Raw genomic sequence first — 24,841 nt, 5'->3', positions numbered from 1 at the left:
CAACATCAGGCATGCCCAATACGTGGCCACGTTGGCCAGCCAACATTAACCCCTCACTCCCCTGCAGTGAGAGCTATAAACTTTAAGGCTTAGCCTTCACTGAGTCAACTCTTGACAGCGGGCAGGTCAAGAAACAAGCAGTATATGCATAGCATGACCCACTCAGGGCTTCTGCCCTGTGTCTCCCCTTCCCTCCCACCATGGGCATCATCTCACACTTGCGTGGAGGAGAACTGGCCTCGGAGGAAAGAGAGGATACTGGCTGGCCCCCTGCTTTCTTTTTTGGACACAGAGTTAGAAGTCAGACAGTACTCTTTCAAGTTAGTTTTGTTCAGGCCTGGTAACAGGAAATTGGAGCCTCGCAAACTGAAGCAAAGGAAAAATCAAGACAGCAGAAGGGCAAAAATTTGGAGTGGGTAGGAAAAAAAAAACCCAACAAAACTGAATAAAAGAAGAAAGAAAAGAAAAAAATACCCAAAAGAACAAAAAAAATATTCCGTAAGGGGTGTAAACTTTTATACATTTCAGTGCAGGGAGGTGAAGGACACGGACACAAACACACACGCACACACAAGACTGGGATCCAAATGTGAAATAAGTGAGGCAAGACACAAAAAGAAATCAAAAGAATAAATATAAAGAAGAAATTGAATTACTGAAGACATGCACCTCGATTTTACGGCCCTCTACCACGGTGCCGTGTAATTTCTCCCTGGCCCTGTCTGCATCAGCACTATTCTCGAAAGTTACGAACCCGAATCCCTGCATGCAGCGGGAGAAGGGGGGAAAACATGCACATCGTTATATATTGAAATACTGATCTCTAGGTAAATAGAGAAAAAATATCACAGTATGAAATCAACATCAGCACAACTCAGCAATAACCTCCTAGAGTCACATTGTTGGTTCATGCATGTTTCATAAATGAAAGAAATTAAATTCGATAAAATAAAGGAACTGTAATCATAATAAGAATAATAATTAAAAAAAAATAAAAATAAAGAAAACATAAAAGCAATTGAGGCCAGACCAAAAAAGAAGTACAAAGTTACTCGACAATGTTTTGGTTTGTTTTGGTTGTTTAAAAACACTAAACCCTGCTCTGACACAGGCAAGCTGGTCGAGCCCAAGCTGGGCTTCTCTCCCCTCTGCTCATTAACACACATGCTTTGGAGGACCCGCCGCCCACCCCAGACACAGTACAGGACATCAACACTGAGCAGCACTTCGTTCTCTTGAGAAACTGCTATGAGAGCGAGCAGTGATCTGAGTTCACGCCTGGCACCAGGAATTCTGCGAAGCTTTGGGTAAATCAAAGACTGAACCTTGCTTTTCCCACCTGTAAAATGGAGACAATAATAATTACCTACCTTAGAAAACTGCTGAGAGGAAGGGCTGTTTGTAAAGCATCCCTTGTAAGCTCTTCGGGGCACACTCTTGTCTACTCTTACTTGCCTAATAATTTACGGGACCCTGGAAGTAAGCAGGGCTTCTAGGAGGCACCATCAAATAAACATTACTTAACGTGAAGATTTAGAGTTTCAAATTTTTCCTATGTATAACGTGTTGGACTTGAGTGCAAATCCAAACACCTAAGTGCCAATTAATCAGGAAAGGAAGGGTTTGTCTGACACTGCTGACCCACAGCTACCTCCCTCCCACCCTGCTACCCATCTTACTTAAGCTTTGTTCTGAGATGGCAACCTCTGTGCCGTGGATAGCAGCAAATCTCTGCCTAGTCAGAACATGAAATTGGAGATGAATTGACATTGATGTGCTCTGCCTGCAGCAAGCACAAAGGCTCAAGGACCACTAAAATGTCCCTTTAGTTAGATGAATTTAGGTTTACCGTATTCATGAAGGCACATGCAACACGCCTGTCCTACATGCTCAGGCTGCTGCCAACTCATGCAGTCGTGTAACAGGGCAGAGTAAGAGATCATGCTTCTTTCCACGGAGATGGGTGCACTGACATTAAAACAGAGGCAACATGACTGAGCCAATTAGGATTTTAACAAGTAAAAAATGGTGTGTTACTACAGGCAACTGTGATGAGATATTCTTCTTGCCATTACAGACAGCAGGGCCAAACAAAAACCTTTGTTGCATTCTGCTTTTAAGGTACCTTAAGCACAGGAGTAACTGACTCCTGTGGCTTGGTAAAAAGTAAATAGGGGTTTAATGTATGGAGAGTAATCTCTGCTGGCTCCAAGGCCCTCAGGATCAGGAAGAACAAAGCTTGCATGTGATGCAACGGAAACTCCTAATACTAGCTGGAGAGGGAGGTGATGTAAGTGATCTACAGCTATGCCTTGTCAGGACAATGGCATGCCAGCCTCATAGCCCACTCCATGCATCTTGGGGTCTACAAGTAGGGACTAGACCCCCCCTCCCATCTTGATTTCTAAGCACTGCTGGCAGCAAGACACATGCAAGCCATCATTCTTCAAGTGCTTTTTAAAGGTCTTTACAATACTGATCTTACAAAGCCCAAGCCATTTCCACATGCTGGCCTTTATCATCCACAGCTAGGTTTCCAGCACAAAACTGTTACACATTTGTAAAATGCAAGGGTCTTTCTTTTTTCCCCCCCGAACAGCAATAATAAAAGAACTTAGCCAACTACTGCAATGTTGAGATCAACAAGAGCACTCCTTTGGGCTCCAGCCCAATAATTTCAAGCTTCAGATAATTTCATTTCTCCAGCCATAAATAAAAAGCTATATAAACAAAAACCTGATGCCTTTTTCAGAACAGCATATTTTTTTTCCTGTTTAAATGATTAAAATTGGAACTACAAAAGATAGGGGCTAATAAAAACAGCCTAACTGCATATAACACTCAAATATGCTGCAGGGAACCAGGGGAGGTGCGGGGGGTGTAATAGCAAAGCTGATTATGAAGGGATAAGGTATCGTGTCTGCTTCAAAGAACCCCTATGGAGAAAGGCAAGACTGAGAAATAGAGCAACACCTTTCCCTCTGGTTTTATATAATGGGGAAAAAGCATCTAAAGGCTAGGGGAGGAGGGGAGGTGAAGACTGCAACAGGAATCTCTATTTCCCTCTTTTTATATTAAAATTTCTGTTTGTTCTAGACAAGCCTGTGGAGACCAAATGAAATTTATGTCTTCGGTGATGATATGAACTGAAAGCTAGAGAACACAGGGCAGGTAATTTTTTAGACATCAATCTGTGCAGGCCAGAACCAAAGTAAGACTATTTGAATTCCTATTTGTTTGCAATTAGGGAAGTCTGTACGGGATTTTAAAACCACATTATCATTAGATAGCTTTAAAGGGAACAGGAGTTTTCAATGTTTTTAATAAATTAACTCAAGGTAGGATAAATCCACATGTGAAAATAATTAACGATGTGAATTAAAACAGAATTAAGCTAATTCTGACCAACGTAACTGATTACCCACAATTTTAGTTTTATTGACAGATCAGTCCTTAGCTTGTGCAACTCTCTTTGTTGAGAACCATTTAATGTCAATGCTGAATTAATGCTTTACATGGTTGACTATGGCAGTCAGTATTTGTGCCCCCTTGGTTTGTCATCTTAATGCATCTCTTAAACATTCAAAAATGTTCATCAGGATAAAAGGTGAGCCATGCTTGACATTTTTGTTATTTCTAAGTTTAAAACCTAGCAATTATATATATACACATATGTTTGATGTGGGAGAGAAAAATAGCACATACATAGAGTTTTAATTCCTTCACACAAATGACCTGTAAAGAATAGGGATTAATTTGTACCTAAATACATATGCAACAAACAATTCTCTGTTTCTCCCCCCAAAGGTTGTCTTGCCCTTGAAAAAAAGAAAGAAAACAAAAAAGAGGTGGCTGATGTCCAGTATTTACTTGCTTAGCTTTAGAGCAGGTACTGGTTTGCTCCATAATTAGTAGGTATGGAGCCAGAAGAAGGGAAGATACGGTCCTGGGTAAAAAAACAGAACACTTAAGGTTTCTAAAATTTAGATTATACAACTAGGTTGGTTTAATAATGCTGTTACAGTAACAAGGCTGAGACTTTCAACAGTTCCTCTCCACCAGCAATTGCCAGGAACTTCTGCCAAGCAGAAAATAAGTTTAAACCTCAGTGTACTCATAAAACACTAAATAACCCCAGCAAACCTTTTTAGGACTGGTGAGTAATTTGCAATGCCAGACTAACCCCTTTTTACCCAAAGCTTTATTCAAAGGGCCTGAAGAGACCGAGTAACTGCCACCCTTTTAGTCTGGCCTCAGATTCTGCAATAAATAACAAGCAACATGATGAGCAGTGAAAATAAAATAATAAATGTGTATATATATATATAGTATTTGAATGTTTCCATCTCTGAAGAATGAGAAAGAAAATTTACCATGTAACCGTAAAGGGAGAAATCAAAAGCAGACGGCTCTCCTGGGTGTGGCCAGAACACAGAAATTAAACAGAAAAAAAAACAAACAACAAAAAAAGAAAATAAAATAAAATAAAACAAACAAAAAAAACCCAAAACAAAACAAAAAAAAAAGAAAAGAAAACCAAAGGAAACTAAATAGAGCCCCTTGAAATCCATGCATTGTTAACCCTTCTTTTGTCACAGAGTTTAGACCAGTCACCTCAGCAGCAGCGTCTTTGCCTTGTACCACTGGAGCACGCAGCCAGCAACCGGCCTTGCCATTATCTGCTGCTGTGCTTGGTTTTAACCAAGTTTTTTCTTTTCTGGTTTTTTTTTGTTTGTTTGTTTATAATGGAAATAAGGAGAGAAAAAACACTTTTAGAAGCCTGAAAAAATGGCCAAGGAGACAGCAGTTTAGGCTATCCGTTTCCAAGGCACGTGGAAAGAGTAGGAGGGTGTCAGCTATAATCCACCTGAGATGAGCAGGACTGAATGCACCGACAGAAACACAGCACGAAATTCAGAAGCACATTACTGAAGTTACACACAAATGAACACTTCAAATTGGTGAGGGAATTGGCGTACACCAAGCTGCCACCATTCAGCGGCTCTTCAGCTCCTCCCTGCCTCTGTGCAACACTTTTGAGTGCATTCAGGTGCATATGCATAAAGCAACCATCTGAGTACCTGTGCAATCTGGTGAACCAGATGCAGGGATTAATCAGGCTAAAACCCCAAAAATGTACCTTCAAAATAAAACCCCACAGGGGTGGATCTTTCTTTTTAAGCTGGATCATTTCCCTGGTTCTGCTTGTTGCGTTGCTGCACCGCCAATCCCTCCTACAAAACTGAGAAGGGGGCAGAGGCCAGGAGCCAACAGCAGGAGTCTGGCCAGTAGCTGTGCAGAGGGAGCTTGGGGCTTCAGAGCAGCTCCAGCCAACTTGGGCCAGGGGCTTCAACTCAGGTCAGGGGCTTCACAGCCCTGTATTGTTCCCAGCTGTGCGCTCCTCCTCCTCCCTCCATCAATCATGGATCTTACTGCATGGTCTGCGAGTTCAACTAGCTAACCTGGTAGAAGACAAGCTCCTTTCTCTCTCATTGCTGCACCAGTTTTTGGCTAATTTAGCACCCTCAATTCAACTCCCTGCATGGTAAACAAGCACTACTGGAAAGGCACTCCCACAGGAGCAGTAAATCAGTTTATACTATCAAGCCATCAACTTCGGCCTTGATTATTCACGTTTAAATAAAACAGTTCAGTGTATGGACTAATTTAACTTGTTAGTCTCGTATCACAGAGTTGAAGGCATAAAACTGTACTTCACTGAGCTAGGATAAAGGGGCACAGGTCAGGTCTCTTCCATGCCACTGGCATTATAAAGGGATTTGGTGACCTGAGAAGGCAACACTGGTCACTGGTACTTAATTACTTAAGCCTCTTTGTGTTAATAACGCTATTCGTATTTCTGGTTCAACTCCCGACAACTGGACAAAAATTATAAAAATAGAATTAAAATTAAAACAAGACCTCTAATTCATTTTATGTAACAAGGGGTGGTATCTTTTTCACTCAGTGGAAACTTGTGGCTCAACTCAAAGCACCTAATCCATTCAAAGAAGAAATAAACAGACATGCAAGCACAGTCTTTTCGGCAGGGTTATCAAAACCTAGATTCATACTCTTAACCTACAGTTAACTGCAAATGTCAAAAAAACCCAAACCCCCAAGGGTTTCCACACTGCTTTGTGCCCAAGATTTTAGTTAGTACCTCTTTAGAGAACTCAACTCACCCATAGATGCAATTTCTTTGTGAAGACACAATGTAAACTACCATGCAACCTATTTCTGAATTAAATCTGAAGTGCTTTTATCATTCTATCACTTCAGCCCCCTGCAAAAACTTGGGATATCCACGCCTCCCAAGTGGAAGGCAGTGTATAAACTTACACGACCCTGAGACCACGAGCTTGCAGTCTGCACTGACATGAACTCCTACTGCTCCCTATTCAGCCAAAATTTTGCTGTGTGCTTACATACTCTTGGTCTCTGAATGTCATTGAGGGCACATCTTGGCATACCACATGGTACACAGCTGATGAGCAAAGAGCTTGGATTCTCTTCCCCTGCAGCTTTATGAATGCCACAGGGTACTCGTTACACAGGCAGACTGCATTAATTCTGCAAATATGTCCACTTGTTCGGTTCAGCACAACAGTGCCAAAATATGCATCTAGAGGATGCATCTCCACTAACAAAAGGAGCAGGAATCCTCTCTCTCTACTTCCTCTGGAGGTGTTTTATTCACGGTTCAGTGAAGTGCATGGTAATCTGCAACTATGAGCAGAATGCTATTTAAAGGCATTTATATGGGTCAGAACTAGAAATGTAATGGTAAACAGGATAAAAGAAGCAAACAGCTAGTTTCCTGGAAGCAAGCAAAAAACCTGAACACAGCAAGGGAAGACTGATGCCATTCTATTAAACAAGAACAAACCAAATGAAATTGAAGGGATGTTTAAAGTTTGTATCTTGTTTCTTATATGTAGCAAATGATTATCAGTGTGATGTCTACCAGAGACCACATAATCCTACTAAAACAGATTGAATCTGGGCAGAAATGAAGTTAGGAAACAAGGATCCACACTGCTTTGAGAGGAGAATAAGCAAAACTAATTATTTAACCATCTCCTACTCTGATGCAATACAGAAAGTCAACAAACAACATTTCCTAAGCCAAATGCAAGAACCTGAGGTGCGAGGAGGCTATGATGGACACACGCTGCTTTCTCTTTGGTCATCAAACTTCCTAAATACGCAGAAATCCCAAGGATGCAGCCAGTTTGATATTGTTCCCCCAGGCTGTCGAAGAACACTGCCTGCTCATCTCAGGTGGATTCAAAAGGAAGGATGTAACCCACACACTTCCTCCAGTCCCTCCTACCAACCAGCACTGGAGCGATCCCAGCAGAGTTCTCCTGCCACAGCTCGGCAGGGACAAAGCGCTGCTCAAACCCACTGTACGCTGGCTGGGAGCAAACCCAGGGCAGTTTGGGATTTACCACTGTACCTTTTACATAGTTACAAAACATAATACACAAAACTCTACAACCCTTAGGAACCCAGGGAAGGGAAGGGAGCATTGAGAACACAGCACAAGGCAGGCAGCAGGAGCATCTGCTTTCGGATTCCCAAGAGAGAGGAGGAGAAGAAGAGAGAGAGGTTTCATATCATTAGATTAGAATGGAAACCACAGGGCAGGAAAATGCATTCAGATTTTTATTTTGTTTCCCTAAGGGGGAGGAAGAACCCAAGAGTGAGTGAGTGGCCTCCAGAAAGATCCATTTCCTTTGCTTCACCATCAAATCAAACTATTGCTTTTCCATTATTATGTGAATACCAGGTGCTTCGTGCAGCTACACCCCACTCAAACACTGAGGCCTCCCATTTTCATGCTAAGCAGGAATAATCTTGCATTCTTTTTAAAACAGGAATTATTTTGGGTGAAGAAGGATGCAAAGACACCACAAAATTATTATTTGGGTGCTTTCTCATTCTGTTCAGATTCTGCCCCGTTCCTCATAGTGGCTATCAGTTTTACAACTGCTTTCTGCTGTAAGATGACAAAAAAGCAGTAGAAAACCGCATGGTCAAGGACTGGAAGAACATCTCTTTGGATCACTTTCTTTTTTCATGTATTTATTAAGGGTTCAGGATAAAATTCAACAAGGAACTCTTCAGCAGTAACTTTTGTTTTAGCTGAAAACCAGAAGCCTTGGGCTGTAACAACTGCACAAGGTATTTTTCATAAGTCATAAATCGTCTTCACAGAAAGCCTCCGACGTCAATGTTGCCTAGAAGGGAAAGGGCAGCTGTGGGCGTTTTAATACAGGGTTGTATGGATGGAAGAGAGGGAGTGAAGTTCATGTGCAGAGAGGGAAACACTGCTCTGGAAAGCACAGGCAGTGAGGGACGAAGGATAGAGCTCACCACTTTGCCAGGCCAGTTATTTTTGTTCTTTCTTTTGCAATTACATCCAAACAAGCGGGGATTTGATAGAGGCCAGAGGCTATTCCCAAAGCCAAATAGAAATGCCTAAAATCAAGACTAATTCACAGATAGCTCTGGCCTATAAATATCGTAAGAACAGCCGGGAGCAGAATAAATATTTACAAACTCAGCATAGCTGATTGTTTGGGTAAAGCCTATAGATTGTATCCACAGAGGGCCGTAGAACTCTCTAACTAAGCCATACAGACATTGACTCGTTCAGACTATCTAATTAAAAAGAAAAAACCAAAAAGCAAACCCACAAACAAAAAACACCCACCAAAACTACGGTATTAAGCACAAAGGATGGGGAAAGGGCTAACGCTCATCTCTTTTCTATACAGAACCGCTTTCTGGTTTCCAGCTAATATAGACACTGAAGAATTCCAGAATGCATCTTGGGCAACATGGGTGGAAATTTGCGGAGGGCTCTGAACATGAACATACCCCAGGTTATATGTTGAAGCAAAGAGGCCACCTTAAGACTGTGAACCTCAAATCCAAGCGAAAGGCATAGACTCTAAACCAAAACTGCTTAGATGAATTGCAACTTCAAAATCTCTTGTGTGCATGCACACATGTGCACACACGTGTGTGGGGGGGGAGGAGGGAAATTTTGTTTTAATTGAAAATGGGAATCTTAGCATTGATTAAGTCAAGCAGAGTATAGACATGCACTGTGCAAGCTTCCCCCATAGAGCTTTGGCAATGCACCTTGCTCCTGACCTGCAAAACTCCCTGCTATTCCAGTGCTGAACCTCCTGGGCAGAGAGAGAATCACATCAATTTGTCATTGTGGTGATACTGGTTACGTGAGGAGAACCAATTGCCAATTAGGACAAAGATCACTGACTCTCTCTGCAGCTGACCTGAGCAACAATTTGAAATCTCATCTCCAGAGAAATAAACTATTACCATTAACCCTCAACAAAGCATCCCTCTTAACACATCTGTAAACGAAAATAGGTGTGTGAACGCAAATTCAGTGGGAAGAGGTCCACACTGAGGAGGGCAAGTAGAATGAGAATGCTCGTATTAAGCATCAAATATCTCAAACATGAAAGGTCAGTATCTCAGAAGCGCCAACTAAGTCTGCAAAATAGAGTAAATAAAATCCTTTCACATATGAGATATGACAATTTTTCTATAGAAGTATTTTAAAGCAAAAGAAATAGGTTTGAGGGTTGGGGGCCTTAGGCTTTGTTCTTACAGTCTCCCATCACTCAAAGCTGTTTTACCTTGTTCTGCCTTCCCCGCAGGGCACCCATTGCCAGTGCAATGGGAATGGGTTGGTAAGAAGGCTTAAGTGACTGACTCCCTGTTCACAAGGCTGGGGAATCTGATCCCACATTATGGACAGGAGTGTCTAGGAGCATTTGTACATGCTGCCCAGAAATAACCATGCTCAGAGTCTGGAGTCAGAGAGAACAGGAGACAGTCCCCAAAATAGCTTTTCCCTTCCCCCATCACACTAATTCCTGCTGATCTCTACAGAGGATATTCTCTAGGCAATGAACTGCCTTTTACTCTGCAATCAAAACAAGAGAAGTGGGTACAAGAACAGGACTTACCTTCGAGCCACGCTCATTAAAGATTATCTCTACATCAAGGATTTTGCCGAATTGCTGCAGAGAGACAAGGGGGGAAAAAAGAAAAGATTTACTTTTGGCAATCCATTCTTCCTACCTTTTTGGGGCTGGCTTAGTGCAAGACGAGAGGTGAGAATATTTCCATTTCTATCATACAGGCAGAGGCATAAAATCTCAGTGACATGACCCAGTTCTCTCCGGTTAGGACATGCGGATCCTCTTGGTCACAGACCCCAGGTTTTGTCACAGAAGTCTACAAGAAGAAAAACAATCTCGAGAAGTGTTTTAGGGATTTGAGGTTGCTTTTCTTTCCTCCCTTTTAATCTAAACAATTCTTCCTTCCCTCATTCTACTATTTCATCTAAGACATGGTTATATGATTCCATCTCAGACATCTAACAACATTTCTCAAATGCAATTCAACATTTCATCTTCCTCCTGAAGTGGTTATCACAAAAAGAAACTTGTTTCTCTGGAGGGCATAGTCACATAAGACACCCAAGCTCAGGGATTCCAAACTCTAAATCTCCTTTCCTCCCACCTTCCCTTTATTTCCCAAAACTCCAAGCCTTCACGACGACTGATGACAGATTCAGAAACCATGAAAATGGCCATCTCCTGACAGTTTGTGCTTCAAAAAAAGGATCATTCAATTTCAACTTGTGACATTCAGCAGGCTGTTGATAACCTATGCAAATTTCTCACATATGATAGGATTTTGACCTCTATCTCAGCCTGGAGACCCTGGGGAAAGCAGGACCCCACTACTCTGCTTCCACAACTGGTTCCAAAGAGCCCCCTATGCAGCACAGAGCAAAAGTGGGAAACAAGAGTTAGAAGCTAGAAAGCAGATTACTACACTCTGTGGAACCATACATGGATCATATCCTTCTACTTGGAACATATGTAAGTGTTTTTATTGAACTGGCCAAATTCAGAACAGCAGCCTATAGGTAAAAGTATCACCAATATTGTATTTCCAAACCGGAGGTCTTCTCTCCAGAAACACAGGTCTGAAGTCTCATTTTCAGTAAAATATATATGGAGTGGTTTTCACTCTAGACATGCATACTGCACTCAGACAAATGCCGTATCTGAGCATCTTTCCTACCCCATTGTTTGTGAAAGCTTCCACCAACATGGGTTTGATACTGCTGCTTGCAGAAGATTTAAAGGTGGTAGCAAATGAAAGAAGGGTCAACAAAAGAAGAAAGGATGGTTTCATGGTTAGGAAAGATGATGAACACAGGCTCTGCACACTGGGACACTATTCTTTGCCATGGTGCTCTTAATACTGTACATGCCTTTTTTTTTTTTTTTAATTAACATTTCCATGTGGAGCCAAATAGGTCTAATGCTCATTTTGTGGGTACCCTGCTTGAAGAAAGACTTGTGGCCAGATTTGCAAATATGGGACATTTACAACAGTGAGCCACGAAGGCTGAGGAGAAGTTCTGAATATGTAAAGCAATAAAAAGCTATTAAGTCCCTTCAACAAGCACTCCACAACTGCCTGTAAGCAAGCAAAACGCTTCCAACAATTTTAGCTATAGTCTGTGTCTGCTTCCATTTCCCATTCTTAAGAAGGAGATAGTTGTATTCTTTTGCAAATGTTGGTTCACAGATGTTGTTTTTATTGTTCTATTGTTTAAGGACAATACTGGATCTTCTATTCATCCCAAGAACAATTGAATTCACAATATCCTACATTACACAAAGTTTGAATAATGCTAATGTAAACAGGCATCTTCCTTGAAACCTCAACATCTCAATAGCTTAGGCTTGATCCATGCTGGATCCTCTTTTGACCACTGCTGTGCCAATCACAGCTAAAATACATTTTCTATTTCTATCCCATGCTTGATGGGGGCTTCTCTATAAAGGAGATTAGCTGTTGATTGCTTTTTGTTGTCTTTGTTGCATATGACTTGGGCACTGCCATGAAAGAAATCAGTCATGATTGCTTTCTTGGTAGACTATTTCAGTGTCGTTACACGACAGGGGCTGAACCAATTTAACAGCTCCCGGCTGCTGCAGGGCTGTCCCTGCTCCCTTGTCCTTTCCTTGTCTGGTCTCACCAGCTTCCTGAAGCTGGTCCCTGTTTTCTTTCTCACCTGCAGGTAAACTGACAGAGTTCACCAATCCTGCAAAAAACTAGCTCAACAAAAGGAATAAATACAGAGGTTTTGATGATTTACTGCTCTGGAGAGGCTGAAAGGGTCAGGCAAGCATTAAGGCTCTGGGAAGCACAAGGGAGTGGAAAGCAGCACACCCTGCCCAAGAGCAGGATCTGGCCCTGGCCAGATCAGCTCGGCTGCCTAGCCTTGCAACACACACTGAAAAGCTGGGCTCTCAATAAATGCAAATGCTAGAATTATTTTCAGAATCTTCAAAGCCATAAGAAAAAAATAATTAAAAAAAAAAATCACCATTTTCTACCTCTTTAGAATCATCTTGAAAGAGAACAAACTGTGCAGCTTCTGGTGCACAATTATGCCATGCCATCTTCCCCTTTCTCCACACCCAGCTGGGCCTGGATCCTCGGGTACTGTTGCCAGCGTTGCCTGCCAGCCCCGTTGGGCTCAGCTCACCACACAGGGCTCCCACACCAACAGGAAATCCTTGTCTTGTGCGTTTCATGTCTTGTGGCTGACAAAAAGCTGGCTGTAATGCTGATCACAAGTGGTCTGACCTAGCTCCACAAGAGGTGGCAAGGCTGCCTTCCTGCCCTGCAGATGATGGAGGTACATGATCTCCTAGATGACAGAATTAAGATCACCAAATCCTAAGGCTGCAGCAAGCACAGGCTTGACATCTACTGCAATGGGCTACATCCACCCGTGCAAGCGGCCTCAGTCTCTTTTCTACCTAAGAGCTGAGGGTTTTTGAGGAGGCAGGGGAGAAGAACCTGCTTGGGAGAGAAGAAGCAGAGACAACAGGTGCTGAACTGAGGTTTGCTGGGGAGGGGTTTCCTGCTCTATGAAATTCCCTGGAAGAAAGCAGCATGGCTATGAGGCAGGAGGACATGCACTGGGCTCTTCAAGACTGCTGCAGTCATTGCCATAGCTGCTCTGACAGCTAACACCAAGGCTCTTGCCAACGCTGCTGCAACGGCTACAGCAGGTCCAGCACTGGAGGCATTTTTGCTTGGGTAGCATGCCAGACTTTTCCTGAAGAATGAAAGCAGAGAAAAAAAAGAACTAGTCCATTTTAACAGTTTGTATCTCCTTCAAAGCTGAATCTAATTTAGTGGAACATAAAAAGGCACTTTGTTCTCTGATGTTGCTTGGCCTACGAAATGTCAACAGCCTACTGCAAACAATGGAAGTTTTAAGAGCTCCTTAGTGAAAGCTCACAATTTTTGTATGGAAAATGCTAGGCCATTTAAATACAAGGGTCAACACCAAATGCCCCCATAGTAATTTTTTAAGATCGTGTATACAGGCATGTTTGCTTTTTCCAGCAGACGGAGGGGCTATCCAAATAAAACAAAACCCATACTTAGGTCATCCATGAGGACTAACCCTCTAATCTCTAACCTTGAATATATGAATCACTTTGCTCACAGACTTGATTTGTTCACTCAATGATCACCAAGAACTTCTATTTACAACCCTGAACGGCAGCCGAGGAAAAGAATCCTAGGCAGAGTTCACAGCCTCTGAAGAAGGCATTGCAGGAAATACACATTTCAGATGCTCCCCTCCGTGACTTAAAAAGCTTCACAGTCACACACAGTAGCGTGACCAAGAAGCCAGCATTCCCCATCACACGTCAAGTCATGCAAGAAGCCTCCTCCATGAACTGGCTCATGCACATGCCGTATGATGGACTGATAGACACACACACCTCCAGTCACACCATGGCATAGCTATTGCATCTTATTTTATTTTAGAGCTCCATTCCCTGGAGTGACCTTCTACAAGCTCCTACTTATTTTGCTGTAAAGCAGGTAAATGAGAATCATCTCCTCTGTAACAGTAGCAGGGGCTGTGGGAAATAACAGTTTTAAGAGGCATAAAGACATTAACAGACATCAGCTATGACCAGAACACAATTTTCTTGCTTGAACATTATGTACCTTATCACAGATGCAAGGGTATTGTGCAAGGAAAGGTATATACATGCTGTGTGTTTCTCTCCACCCAGATGCCATGAAGGCAGCAGATTATTCCAGCAGAGGCCATAACCCCATTACATATATTAAATTTAAGAGATCTGGCACCAGAAAGCTTTTGCCTTCCAAAACACTGACAGTTTGGTAGGGCCTCTCCTGTATACTCTGTTCCAGCTGGCCCTGCCTCCTCTCCCTGTCTAGAGCTTTCAAAATCAGCTCCAAAACATGCCAGACAAATAACTTAACCCTAAAGATGCTAACAAGAGGGAATATGAGGCAAATTCTCTAGAAATCACAGAACAACAAAAGGTAATGGTGAGACACCATGCAACGACCTCACATCTCTACAAGTGAGCTCTGTATCCACAGCAGCTTTGCACTGGCCATACAAAATTCACTTAAAGATGAGTGCAGTGAACTATCTAAACCTTGAAGATGCCAAACAGATCCTTCTCAAAGATGGTCAAAAAAGCCTTTTCAGGTCCTCAGACTTAAGCAAGAGCATTTCATATGCAGGATAGGTCCATGCTGCAGAGAGCATCTTTACCCTAGCTCCCAGCTCCACGGGATATACTTTCAGCTGAGAACATCTGTTTCATAGTAGCATGTATTAGTCAGTGCTTAGTTATGGCAGCATGGGGTCTGCCAGAGCTATGCTGCTATCAGTACATGAACTTCCTCACCTAAAGCTGGGTCACACCTCTTCAAAATAGCAGGGCCAACCCAGCTACAGTCAACCCTCTTCAGCCAAGCTATACCAGTATGCTTTGGTGACAGGAAGATGGAAACAGAGGATTTATAAACCAAAGCACTACCATAGTTTACCAACTGGACAGTAAACAAGCACCACCAAGCCCTTACTAGGGTTGACCTGTTGCCCAACAAAACACATGTTTTCTATGAAACCAGGCTTTAACAGGAAGCCACACAAAGAGCAAAGATTTCTAATAGGATTTACAGACCACAGCCATCCCAGCAAACAAAGTGACAAGAAACATAGTTTCTCAGTCATTTGTTATGGTCTGACTCACAAATAAAAGATTTTCACAGAGAACAGTGAGATAGCAGTGAACAGTACCACAGGGTACCGTCCAGAGATCTTACACCAGGCCAGCTTCCAGGTCTACACTTCCAGCTCCTTCTTCCTGCCTTATGCCATTCCCAGAAGTATGACTGCACTGTAACCTGGCACTGCTGCCATGGAAAAGCTACTTGGACCCATGCTCACAGAAGCAGCATACACTCGAAACTCAGTTTGAGAGGACTCAGATATATAGACTGAATCCATACAAAACTGAGTTATAAAAATACAACTCCAGGTAATTTTACCCAAGACTTTTATGCAAGTAAATCCACCAGCTACAGCATAGCATTGTTTCCCAAATGACATTCAGCTCTGTCTCACTGCAGACTCGTACGAAAACCTAAACAAATCTCATTCATCGTTGCCTTCCACCAGATGGCCATTGCAGTTTCTGTGTACTGTGGCATAAGCACACAGCTTTTGCAGAGCAAGACAGACAGTACAGAAGCTGCAGAGGTACAGGTACCCCTTGCAGAAGTACCATGGTCCTCAGCATAGCTGTGCAAAGCAGGATGCTCAAGCAGCACTGAGCACACAAGTCCTTTGCAAAAGGCGATTCCAGAAACTGGCCTGGTAAAAGACATCAGTATAAACAGCACAAACAGTACAAACTCTAACCAACTTCAGCATGAACAAAATCCTGTCCTGTGGCAGGGCTGGACCGCTCTCACTGCAGGAAGAGCCTGGAAACAAGAATCATCACAAAGAGGCCACCTTGTGTCGGAATGGTTGTTATCCAATACTGAAACATAGGACTTGTTTTGTGTGACAGGTGGCCAGAACTATTTGGAGATAAAACCCCCTAAAATACATCTTGATATCCAGAAGACAGAATTTTCCTCCTTCAGGCGTCCAATCAACTCAGAAACCAGAGTCCATTTCATCTACCTTCCTACTGCTGTACTTCAGGCCTCACGGCATCAACACCTTCAGATAACAGTCTCTTGGTCTAGCCTATTATTTACCTACTTACCCCAACACCTAACAAGTAATTTTCTACCACTGCCAATGCCTGTGTATCATGAATTACTTGTGCATTCAAATTTATTTACAGGCAAATGCAGACTTAAAATTCTACCAAAATCTTGGTGAGAAAGAGCTGTAATCTGGCTTGTCATTGCTTTGACCTCAAACTGCAGGCTTATGGAGGTGTTTTGCACTCTTGACACCAGAATGAAGTTGGATGAGATATTATATCCACTGAGATATTTTAGGAAGTGCAAAGCGCCAAAATGTTTCCCCAGAGGCCGAGACCTAAAGGCTACAAGAGCTTCCAAAAATATCTGAGCTCAGAGCTGTGTTGCTTGGGTCATACAAAGCAGTGGTCTACCACAAGCATACACCATAAAGAAACTTGCAGAAGAGATATGAACTATGCTTAGAGAAGGAAAAGGATAATAACATTACCTCCTTGAAAATCCAGTGTTAAAAATAAAAAAAGACACTACCATTCTGTCACCTTTAATAAATTAAGTTATTAATAACTTCATTAACAGAAAGTTATCAAATCTGACAGAATGGTCATCTTAATATAAAACAGCTATGCATTATTACTGATGTAGCTGGTAACACACAAAGATCATTTATCAACTTGGGCTGATGATGTTCCCCAGCAGAAACAGTTAACAGCCTACAAGTAGTAGCCATGGAGTGAGCATGCTTTTAAAAAGCTGATGTCTCCATCTGAAGCCAGAGCCTGAGAGAATTCACACCCTGTATGGTGCTATCCCACCTTCATCTGCAATTGTCATCAACACAGTCCTTTATTTTTATCTTACGCCATCTCCTTCTTTTAAAAAAGTTGAAGATTCTTGAGCAAAGAGCATTTCACCATTTCCTACGCGGAAGGGCTGAGAGAGCTGGGGTTGTTCAGTCTTGAGAAGACTTTGGGGAGACCTTATTACAGCCTTTCAGTTCTTAAAAGGGGCCTATAAGAAAGATGGGCAGAGACTGTTGCAATAAGATGAGGCGTGATGGTTTTAAACTACAAGAGGAGATTCAGGCTTTATGGGAGGAAGAAATTTTTTACACTGAGGGTGATGAAACACTGGCACAGGTTGCCCAGAGACATGGTGGATGCTCCATCCCCGGAGACATTCAAGGCCAGGCTGGATGTGGTTCTTCTGTGCAACCTGATGTAGTTGAATCCTGCTCCTTGCAAGCGGGTTGGACTAGATGACCTCTGAAGATCCTTTCCAATCCAAACTATTCTGTAATTCTAAATTCTGAGAACCATCTATTCTGACTCCTCATATTGTTGGCTCTTACAACAGATAAGAAGGATTTAGTGCACAGAACTACCAAACAATCCACTTTGCTTGTCTTTGTGGAGATAATTGATGGTTCAGCTTGAGAACAGATGGATTTTCTTCTTGCAGGCAGTCCAGTTCAGCATCCATCTTCCCCAGGAGACTGAAGTCCATCTGACTCTGAAGTCCTGAACTAACCAGAGCATCCTAGCAAATTTTATACTGGGAGGAAAACTGCTTTTTGAAGCCTAAGAGGGAACTACTGAAGCTATAATCCATGAGGTACAACCACACGTGCTATCACAGCACAATGCTGAAAGGACCAGAAACATGTTGAGAGAAACATGAACTTATCTTTCATATACACAGTCCAGTAAGGAAGGGGACAGTAGTTATGAAGACTGCTACCATCACGTCAGAGTCCTTACACACACTAGCCAATGAACATCCCTCAGAAACTGGATAGCAAGATTTTGAGGAGAGTTGGTAACTTGCTTTTAACACTACTGTTGGAAACTCTTCCACTCCCTGGTAAATTGTTCCATTGTTTAAATTAGCCTAAAGGACTAAGATTTTTTCTCTTCTTTCAAGGTTAATTGTGTTAAATCTCAGTGTCCAACTGGAAAATCTTATTATGACTGTAAACAAGACCTAAACCCTCTATTAGTAGGTATCATCCATGCATAAGCACCTGTAAAGAACAGACTTGTCATCTTCCAACCTCTCTTTAATAAGCTGAGTAAATCATGTACCCAACACCTTACACAGTTAAAAAGCCATTCATCTTCAAAGCCCAAGATTATTTTTTTTGGTCCTAAACTGATCTCAGAACTGAAAAAATTTATGCAGTCACAGTCTTTTTGTCTTTGAACATGATTAAGAACACATCCTTCCTTCAGCCTAATACCCCATCTCCCTTTGCACTGTTGAAGCATCTGTCTTCAGCAATCACTAGTACTCTCTCAAATCAGTGTTTTCCAAAGAAAGCTATCCAACCTACAAGCACATCCTGATTCCCCACATACTCAGTTCTCTGCACTGAGTTGCATCAAACACGTTTTTGTTGGATTTATCATCAGTTAACCAGGCATTTCAAGTAATTCTCTAACAGGAACCTTATCTTTCTCTTTCCTCCTCCTCAAATAGTTTTTTAACCACAAACCTTACTGGCAAGGTTTTAACAGCACTGTCTCCATAGGCTGAGATACAGATACTGAACAGGACTGTGACTGACACAGACCCCTGGGGAAACTGACACTTGAAACAGCCTTGATCACCAATTTCTCCCCAGTAACTACAACTTATTATCTATCATTAAACAGGTTTTTAGTCCTTCTGATGTCTTGTGCTTATTTGACATATGTACTCTTCTTGTTAAAAAGTGACATTGGTCACTTGGATGAATTCAATTGGTTGGGCAATGCTCAACTGCATCAGTATCGCTTTGTACAATCTTGCCAAAATAGGCAAGACAGCATTTGTCTGCAAAGATGTAGATTACGTTATACAAAGTCACACTGAATAGATATTAAACAATTTCTTTAGATTCTAATGGTTTTAAAAACTCTCCCAAATTAGTTTTTATCTTGGACCAATATATAGTTAGATAGTTTGTAGCTCTTTGGGTCATCCATTTCAATTCTTTCAATGGTGAACCCTGGTGGGCAGTGCCCCAGCCTTCTGCAGTTCCTCTAGTTCACAAGAACTAGCTAAAAATTAACATTAATGAACAAAAGAGCTCTTTGCTTTGGCTGTTATCTTTGGATGTAGCTTATCTACATCTGCTGGACTGTAAATATTAGCAAGCACTCTCATCCTCCTTTGTTATGAATTAGATACAACACCAGAATATGGTTCAAATACCACCTCTTAAACACAGCAAGATGGGGGGTTTGCTGTTCTTTTTTCTGTTTGGTTTTTGTCTGTTCATTTGTTTTGTTGTTATTTGTGGTGTTTTTTTCCAAAACACCCAACTATTTCCTAATTTTATATTGTACCTACACCTAGATCTTTTCTCTCTGCATGTAAAAATCTGATACCTTCTCCTCCAAACCCACATCACCATGATTAGCATATTTCCCTTCTCACCTGATTCTTTTAAGTTTGCAATTGTATTTCCTGCTATTTACATCCTCATCCTCTTCATCCTCCCTCCCTAACGTGCAGGATACTTTGAGTTTTATTAACACAGTTTCAGTGACTGTGGAATCATGTCTTTTTGGCAATCAATATGATTTTGTTGAATACTTTACAGCTTCCATTAATGCCTCCCTTTTAAAGGTACCTTCCCAAGCAGTTATGCTGCCAATTGTTTAAACTTGAAGAAACAGACTCTTCTAAAGCTCCTTACATTACTGCCTGATGCCATATTCTGTTTGCACAAAGCAAATACAGACAAATAACAACCACTGGTACCTAGGCAACCGTGGGATTTCAGGTCACCTATTAACTCTTCTTTATCTGCTAGAACAAGGTCAACTATCGATTTATTCCACAGTGGGTGCAGTACTGTGTGCATTAAAAATGATCTATTCCTTCTAGAAGCTTTCTGGAAGTCGTTTTCTTGGCATCATGAAATGTCAAGTAAATATTACCCGTTTTAAGCAGGCTATTTTATTTGCCTCCCTATAAGGAGCATATACATAAGGAAAGGTTTGCTCCGTTCCTAAGGATATCTCAGGGACCTGTTAGAAACACATAACAGGTGAGAGAGGTGGTTTGAAACATGGATAACTTGAATTTGTCACGAAATCCTTCAGTTTGTAGCTCTTTCAAATGGTGAAGGCTTAGAAAGTGTTATGTAACATCCATTTAAGCACACATGGGACAATACAGTTGAAGTCCACCTCTACTCAAGTCTGGGTGAAAGCATTAGCTACTGTTCTGCGCCCCTGGACTGGGCTGACCTCTTGCATGCTGTTCCATCCTTAGGGGACTTCTTTACTCCCCCCCTACCATCACGTTTATTTCTTCCTCCACGGCTTTGCTGTCTACCCAATTCCTCTCTTTGTACAGTAGGTTGGGAAAATTACTCCAGGCGAGGATTTTGAGTCTCTTAGATATGACGTTGAAGAGATGTGACCTGACACACAGAAGGGAGAGGGAGGAGATGGGGGAAGAGATGTTACAGGCTAGCCACAGCTGAAGACTAAGACAACCATGAGTCCCCTATAGGAGAGAGGGTAGGTTTCAGTGAGTCACCCAAGGGAAAACATCCTGATCCGAGAAAAGAAATAGGAGCAAGGAGGATTCAGAGAGAAACTCCCTCCTGCTTCAGTCTCTAAGCACGTCGACAGAAGCAGCACTCAGTGAAAAAGGGAGATGTGCAAGAACCATTGATTATTTCATTGGCAAAGTAGCAAAGTTTTCCATTACAGGAAAATTGCACATGCTTTTTTTGTGACCCAAAAGATGAATGTTCTTCTGGCAGGCATACCTCTCAGCAAACACAGGGCCAGGTGAACTAGCAAAAGGCTTTATAGGCAACGTACCACCTTAAAATCACATCACTGTGCTGGAGCTTGAGATTATGCTAAGAGGAAAAACTAAACCACCTAAATAAAAAACTAAATAACTTGAGGAACACCAGAAACCAACTCACATAGCATATTTCCCTACCCCTTCTATGTACAACAAATGGCATCATATGGGCCAAAAGAGAACAGGAAACCTTAATGCAAACAATTAGGCTGCATTTTCCACACGCCCCTTCTCAAGACAACAGTTCATTCAAATTGCTTGGGTCTCCCAATCTGCAAAGCAGAGGTAAGTCACCAGGACAGGGATGTTTTTCATTTTCATCCATGCTCCCCACACCAGGAGCACAGGGAAGAACAGCATCAAGGTGAATGAGCGTGAAAGGGGCCAGTCATCAAGCCAAGCACTGATCCCAAGGGAAGGGGCAGTAACAACGTGGAACAATTTCTGTCAGCGATGCAGCTCCCAGGAAAGGGGAGCAGCAGTAGCACAGATCAGGACGTGCTAAATACAGATTGTAGCAGGTGGTCCAAGAACTGGCTGTGATTTCAGCAACCGGTTTATCCAAACCGGACGGAACTGCCTACCGCACAGCTCTGCAACAGCAAAAAGCAAGCTAAAAACACAAAAGCAGAGCAAGTGACTGAAGATTCAGCAGCTGCAGATTGCCAGGAGATGAGTTTCACCCTGAAAACATTCCCAAGGATGTCAAAGACTGTGACAATCTAATGTGTGAACCCAGGCCTCTTGCAACAGAATCACAGAATCCTAATTTTGGCTGGGATGTACCTCCAGAAGTAATTTAGTGCAACCCCTGCTCAAAACAGGTCTAATGAGACCTGGTTAGCCAGTCAAGTCAACTACCTTTAAGGATGGAGGCTCCACAACCTCTCCAGGCAACATGTTGCAGTATTTAAACCCCCTCACAGTTAGAAAAAAGAAAAATTCCTGATAATGTGATCAAAATTTCCCATGTGCCAACTTGTGTTTGTTGTCTCTCATCATTACACACAACCAAAAATAATACGGCTACATCTGAGAAGATGGCTTTGCCTGGAGAAGAGGAGGTTCTGCAGGAGGTTCCCCCCCCGAAGAAGGGAGGACCTAATCACTCTACAACTACCTGAAAGGAAGTTGTAGTGAGGTGGGGGTTGTTCTCTACTACCAGAAGAGATTCAGAGCAGCCCTGCGGAGAAGGACTTGGGGTGTTGGTCGACGAGAAAATGAACATGGGACAGCTTCAGTGCGTGCTCGCAGCCCAGAAAGCCAACCGTATCCTGGGCTGCATCAAGAGGAGCGTGACCAGCAGGTCGAAGGAGGTGATCCTGCACCTCTACTCTGCTCTCGTGAGACCTCACTTGGAGTATTGTGTGCAGTTCTGGTGTCCTCAACATAAAAAGGACATGGAACTGTTGGAACAAGTCCAGAGGAGGGCCAAGAGGATGATCAGGGGACTGGAGCACCTCTTGTATGAAGATAGGCTGAGAAAGTTGGGGCTGTTCAGCCTGGAGAAGAGAAGGCTGCGTGGAGACCTCATAGCAGCCTTCCAGTATCTGAAGGGGGACTATACAGATGCTGGGGATGGACTCTTCATCAGGGACTGTAGTGAGAGGACAAGGGGTAACGGGTTAAAACTTAAACAGGGGAAGTTTAGATTGGATATAAGGAAGAAATTCTTTACTGAGAGGGTGGTGAGGCACTGGAATGGGTTGCCCAGGGAGGTTGTGAATGCTCCATCCTTGGTGGTGTTCAAGGCCAGGTTGGATGAGGCCTTGGGTGGCATGGTTTAGTGTGAGGTGTCCCTGCCCATGGCAGGGGGGTTGGAACTAGATGATCTTAAGGTCCTTTCCAAGCCTAATGATTCTATGGTTCTATGATAGGACAAGAGGAAACAGCCTCAAGCTGCACCAGGGGAGGTTTAGATTGGACATTAGGAACAATTTCTTCACTGAATGGGTGCTCAGGCATTGGAACAGGTTGCTCAGGGAAGTGGTGGAGTCACCATCCCTGGAAGTGTTCAGAAAACGTGTAGATGAGGCCCTCAGTGACATGGTTTAGGGGTGGTTGGCAGTGCTGGAGTAAAGGTTGGACTTGATGATCTTGGAAGTCTTTTCCAACCTAGATGACTTTACTATTCTATCTTTTCCGTATCTTCTCAGCAAGTAGTTAATGACAACAAAAATATCCCCCCTCTACCTTCTCAAAGCTGAACAGGCCCAGGTTTCAGATTCTGCGTCCATTCCATGTTCTCCAGCCCCCTGACCACTTTAGTGGTGCCCACTAGGCTTGGTCCAGTATTTCACTTACACAAAGTGCACTTCCTGCACTGAGGAGCCCAAACTGGACACAATACTCCAGATGCAGTCTTAACAGAGCCCAAGGTGTGGATGGCCACCTTTGCTGCAAGGGCATGCAGCTGCTTATGTTTGATTTGTTGTCAATTAGGACAACACAGATGGCTCAAGGGATGCAACAACCGAAAAAGGAATACAGCAAAATTTGGAGGAGCAGCTGGGTATGTAGTTGGGGGTAAGGTACATACTCAAAGCCAAAGGTGGCAAGAGGAACCTTAGCTTTAGTCTATCCTGAGTCCTCTGCACTGCATCTTAAGCAGGCAGCAACTGTGAACTTTATAAATAATAAGATTTATTTCTGAAGACTTCAGAATGTGCCATCAGTCAAGGATCAAACAAGTCAAATATTCCTGATGATGATATATAGATAAATAACTTCACCTGTAGGTTAGGTCATGAAGCATCTAGCTCATTTATCTCCGTTCACAGGGAATGAGTCACCACCTATACTCATGCGAACAAACTCTTCGCCAAAAAGCTTATAAACTGAGAATGATGAATAGCATACAAAGATTAGGGAAGGCAAACTATTTGGTCAGAAGAAACAGAATGTATATTATACACAATGTAAAATACCATCTGACTTGCACTAGCTTTTCCACATGCAATTGCTAGTTGGCCAATTCCTTGCAGCAATTTTTCATCACAGAAGTGGATCATGAGGAAAGACATAAATATTTCAACAAGTTTCTAAGCAACTGAAAAACAGTGCTCTGCAAGGGATATATTAAGTCAATGTTTAATCCTAGCCTTTACTGGGAAATAATATGAAGTTTCATTTTGTGGTTTGTTTTTTCTTTCCAAACCAATTGTTAGGTTACACTGAACATCTTGATATGAACACCACACTTATAGTTTTTAATGTGTATTTACCAGCTGAGGTAAATGCTAACAATTGTTCTAGCCCTGCAAGTATTTCACGGTGTGCTTCATTTTCCTTCACACAAATACACCACCACCACGTGTCCCACCTGTGGGGAAGGAGAATCTACCATGCCTTTAAAGGCACTAGTAACTTACCCCAAACATCTGCCGAAGGTCAGGATCTCGAAAGCGGAAGGGAATGTTAGACACATGAAGTCGCTTTGGAGTGGATTTGCTCTCGGTATTCTCACTGCTCTGTGTCTGTGATTGCTGCCCATCTGTCTGTGCTCCTCCTTCTGTCTGCTGAAATCAGAAAGACAAAAGCATGTGCATCAATAGAAGCCACACAAATTCCTTTCATGTGCTTTGCCTGTCTTTTTTTAGGTATTAGTACTACACTTGCAACTGTGGTATCTTGCACTTGACTATTATTTTGATAAAGCCAGTAATGCTTAACAATTGATCTGTTGTTCTTCCCCTCCCTTTCCATAAGTAAACAGTAATGAGATCTCAGCCTCCCTCCCCTCATATCACCTTTTAGTCCAGTAAATTTGCCTTTGGTTTTCTTAAATTACTTCTCTCTTTTCTCCTGTTCTTCCTCACTTCAGCTGCCACCATATGAAAGCCCTAATGAAGAGGCGGATCTTTCATATCCTGAAGCTGGG

At 42.5% G+C, this 24,841-nt stretch overlaps 1 protein-coding gene across 1 annotated transcript in view; it reads right to left on the bottom strand.

The window, feature by feature from the left end:
* The window catches only part of RBFOX2 (RNA binding fox-1 homolog 2), a gene marked incomplete at its 5' end in the record, with an annotated part of 167,324 nt that overhangs the window by 21,573 nt on the left and 120,910 nt on the right, over positions 1 to 24,841 (bottom strand). Inside the window, 3 exons of the mRNA XM_080633585.1 lie at positions 670 to 762; positions 10,014 to 10,067; positions 24,333 to 24,479. Coding sequence (XP_080489711.1) covers positions 670 to 762; positions 10,014 to 10,067; positions 24,333 to 24,479 — 294 coding nt within the window. The remainder of the gene's footprint in view (positions 1 to 669; positions 763 to 10,013; positions 10,068 to 24,332; positions 24,480 to 24,841) is intronic.

This window comes from Psittacula echo (genome assembly GCF_963264785.1).
Source record: "Psittacula echo genome assembly, chromosome: 1".
Lineage (NCBI taxonomy): Eukaryota > Metazoa > Chordata > Aves > Psittaciformes > Psittacidae > Psittacula > Psittacula echo.
Note: the sequence above shows the minus strand (reverse complement) of the source record. Positions and strands in the feature narration are given on the sequence as shown.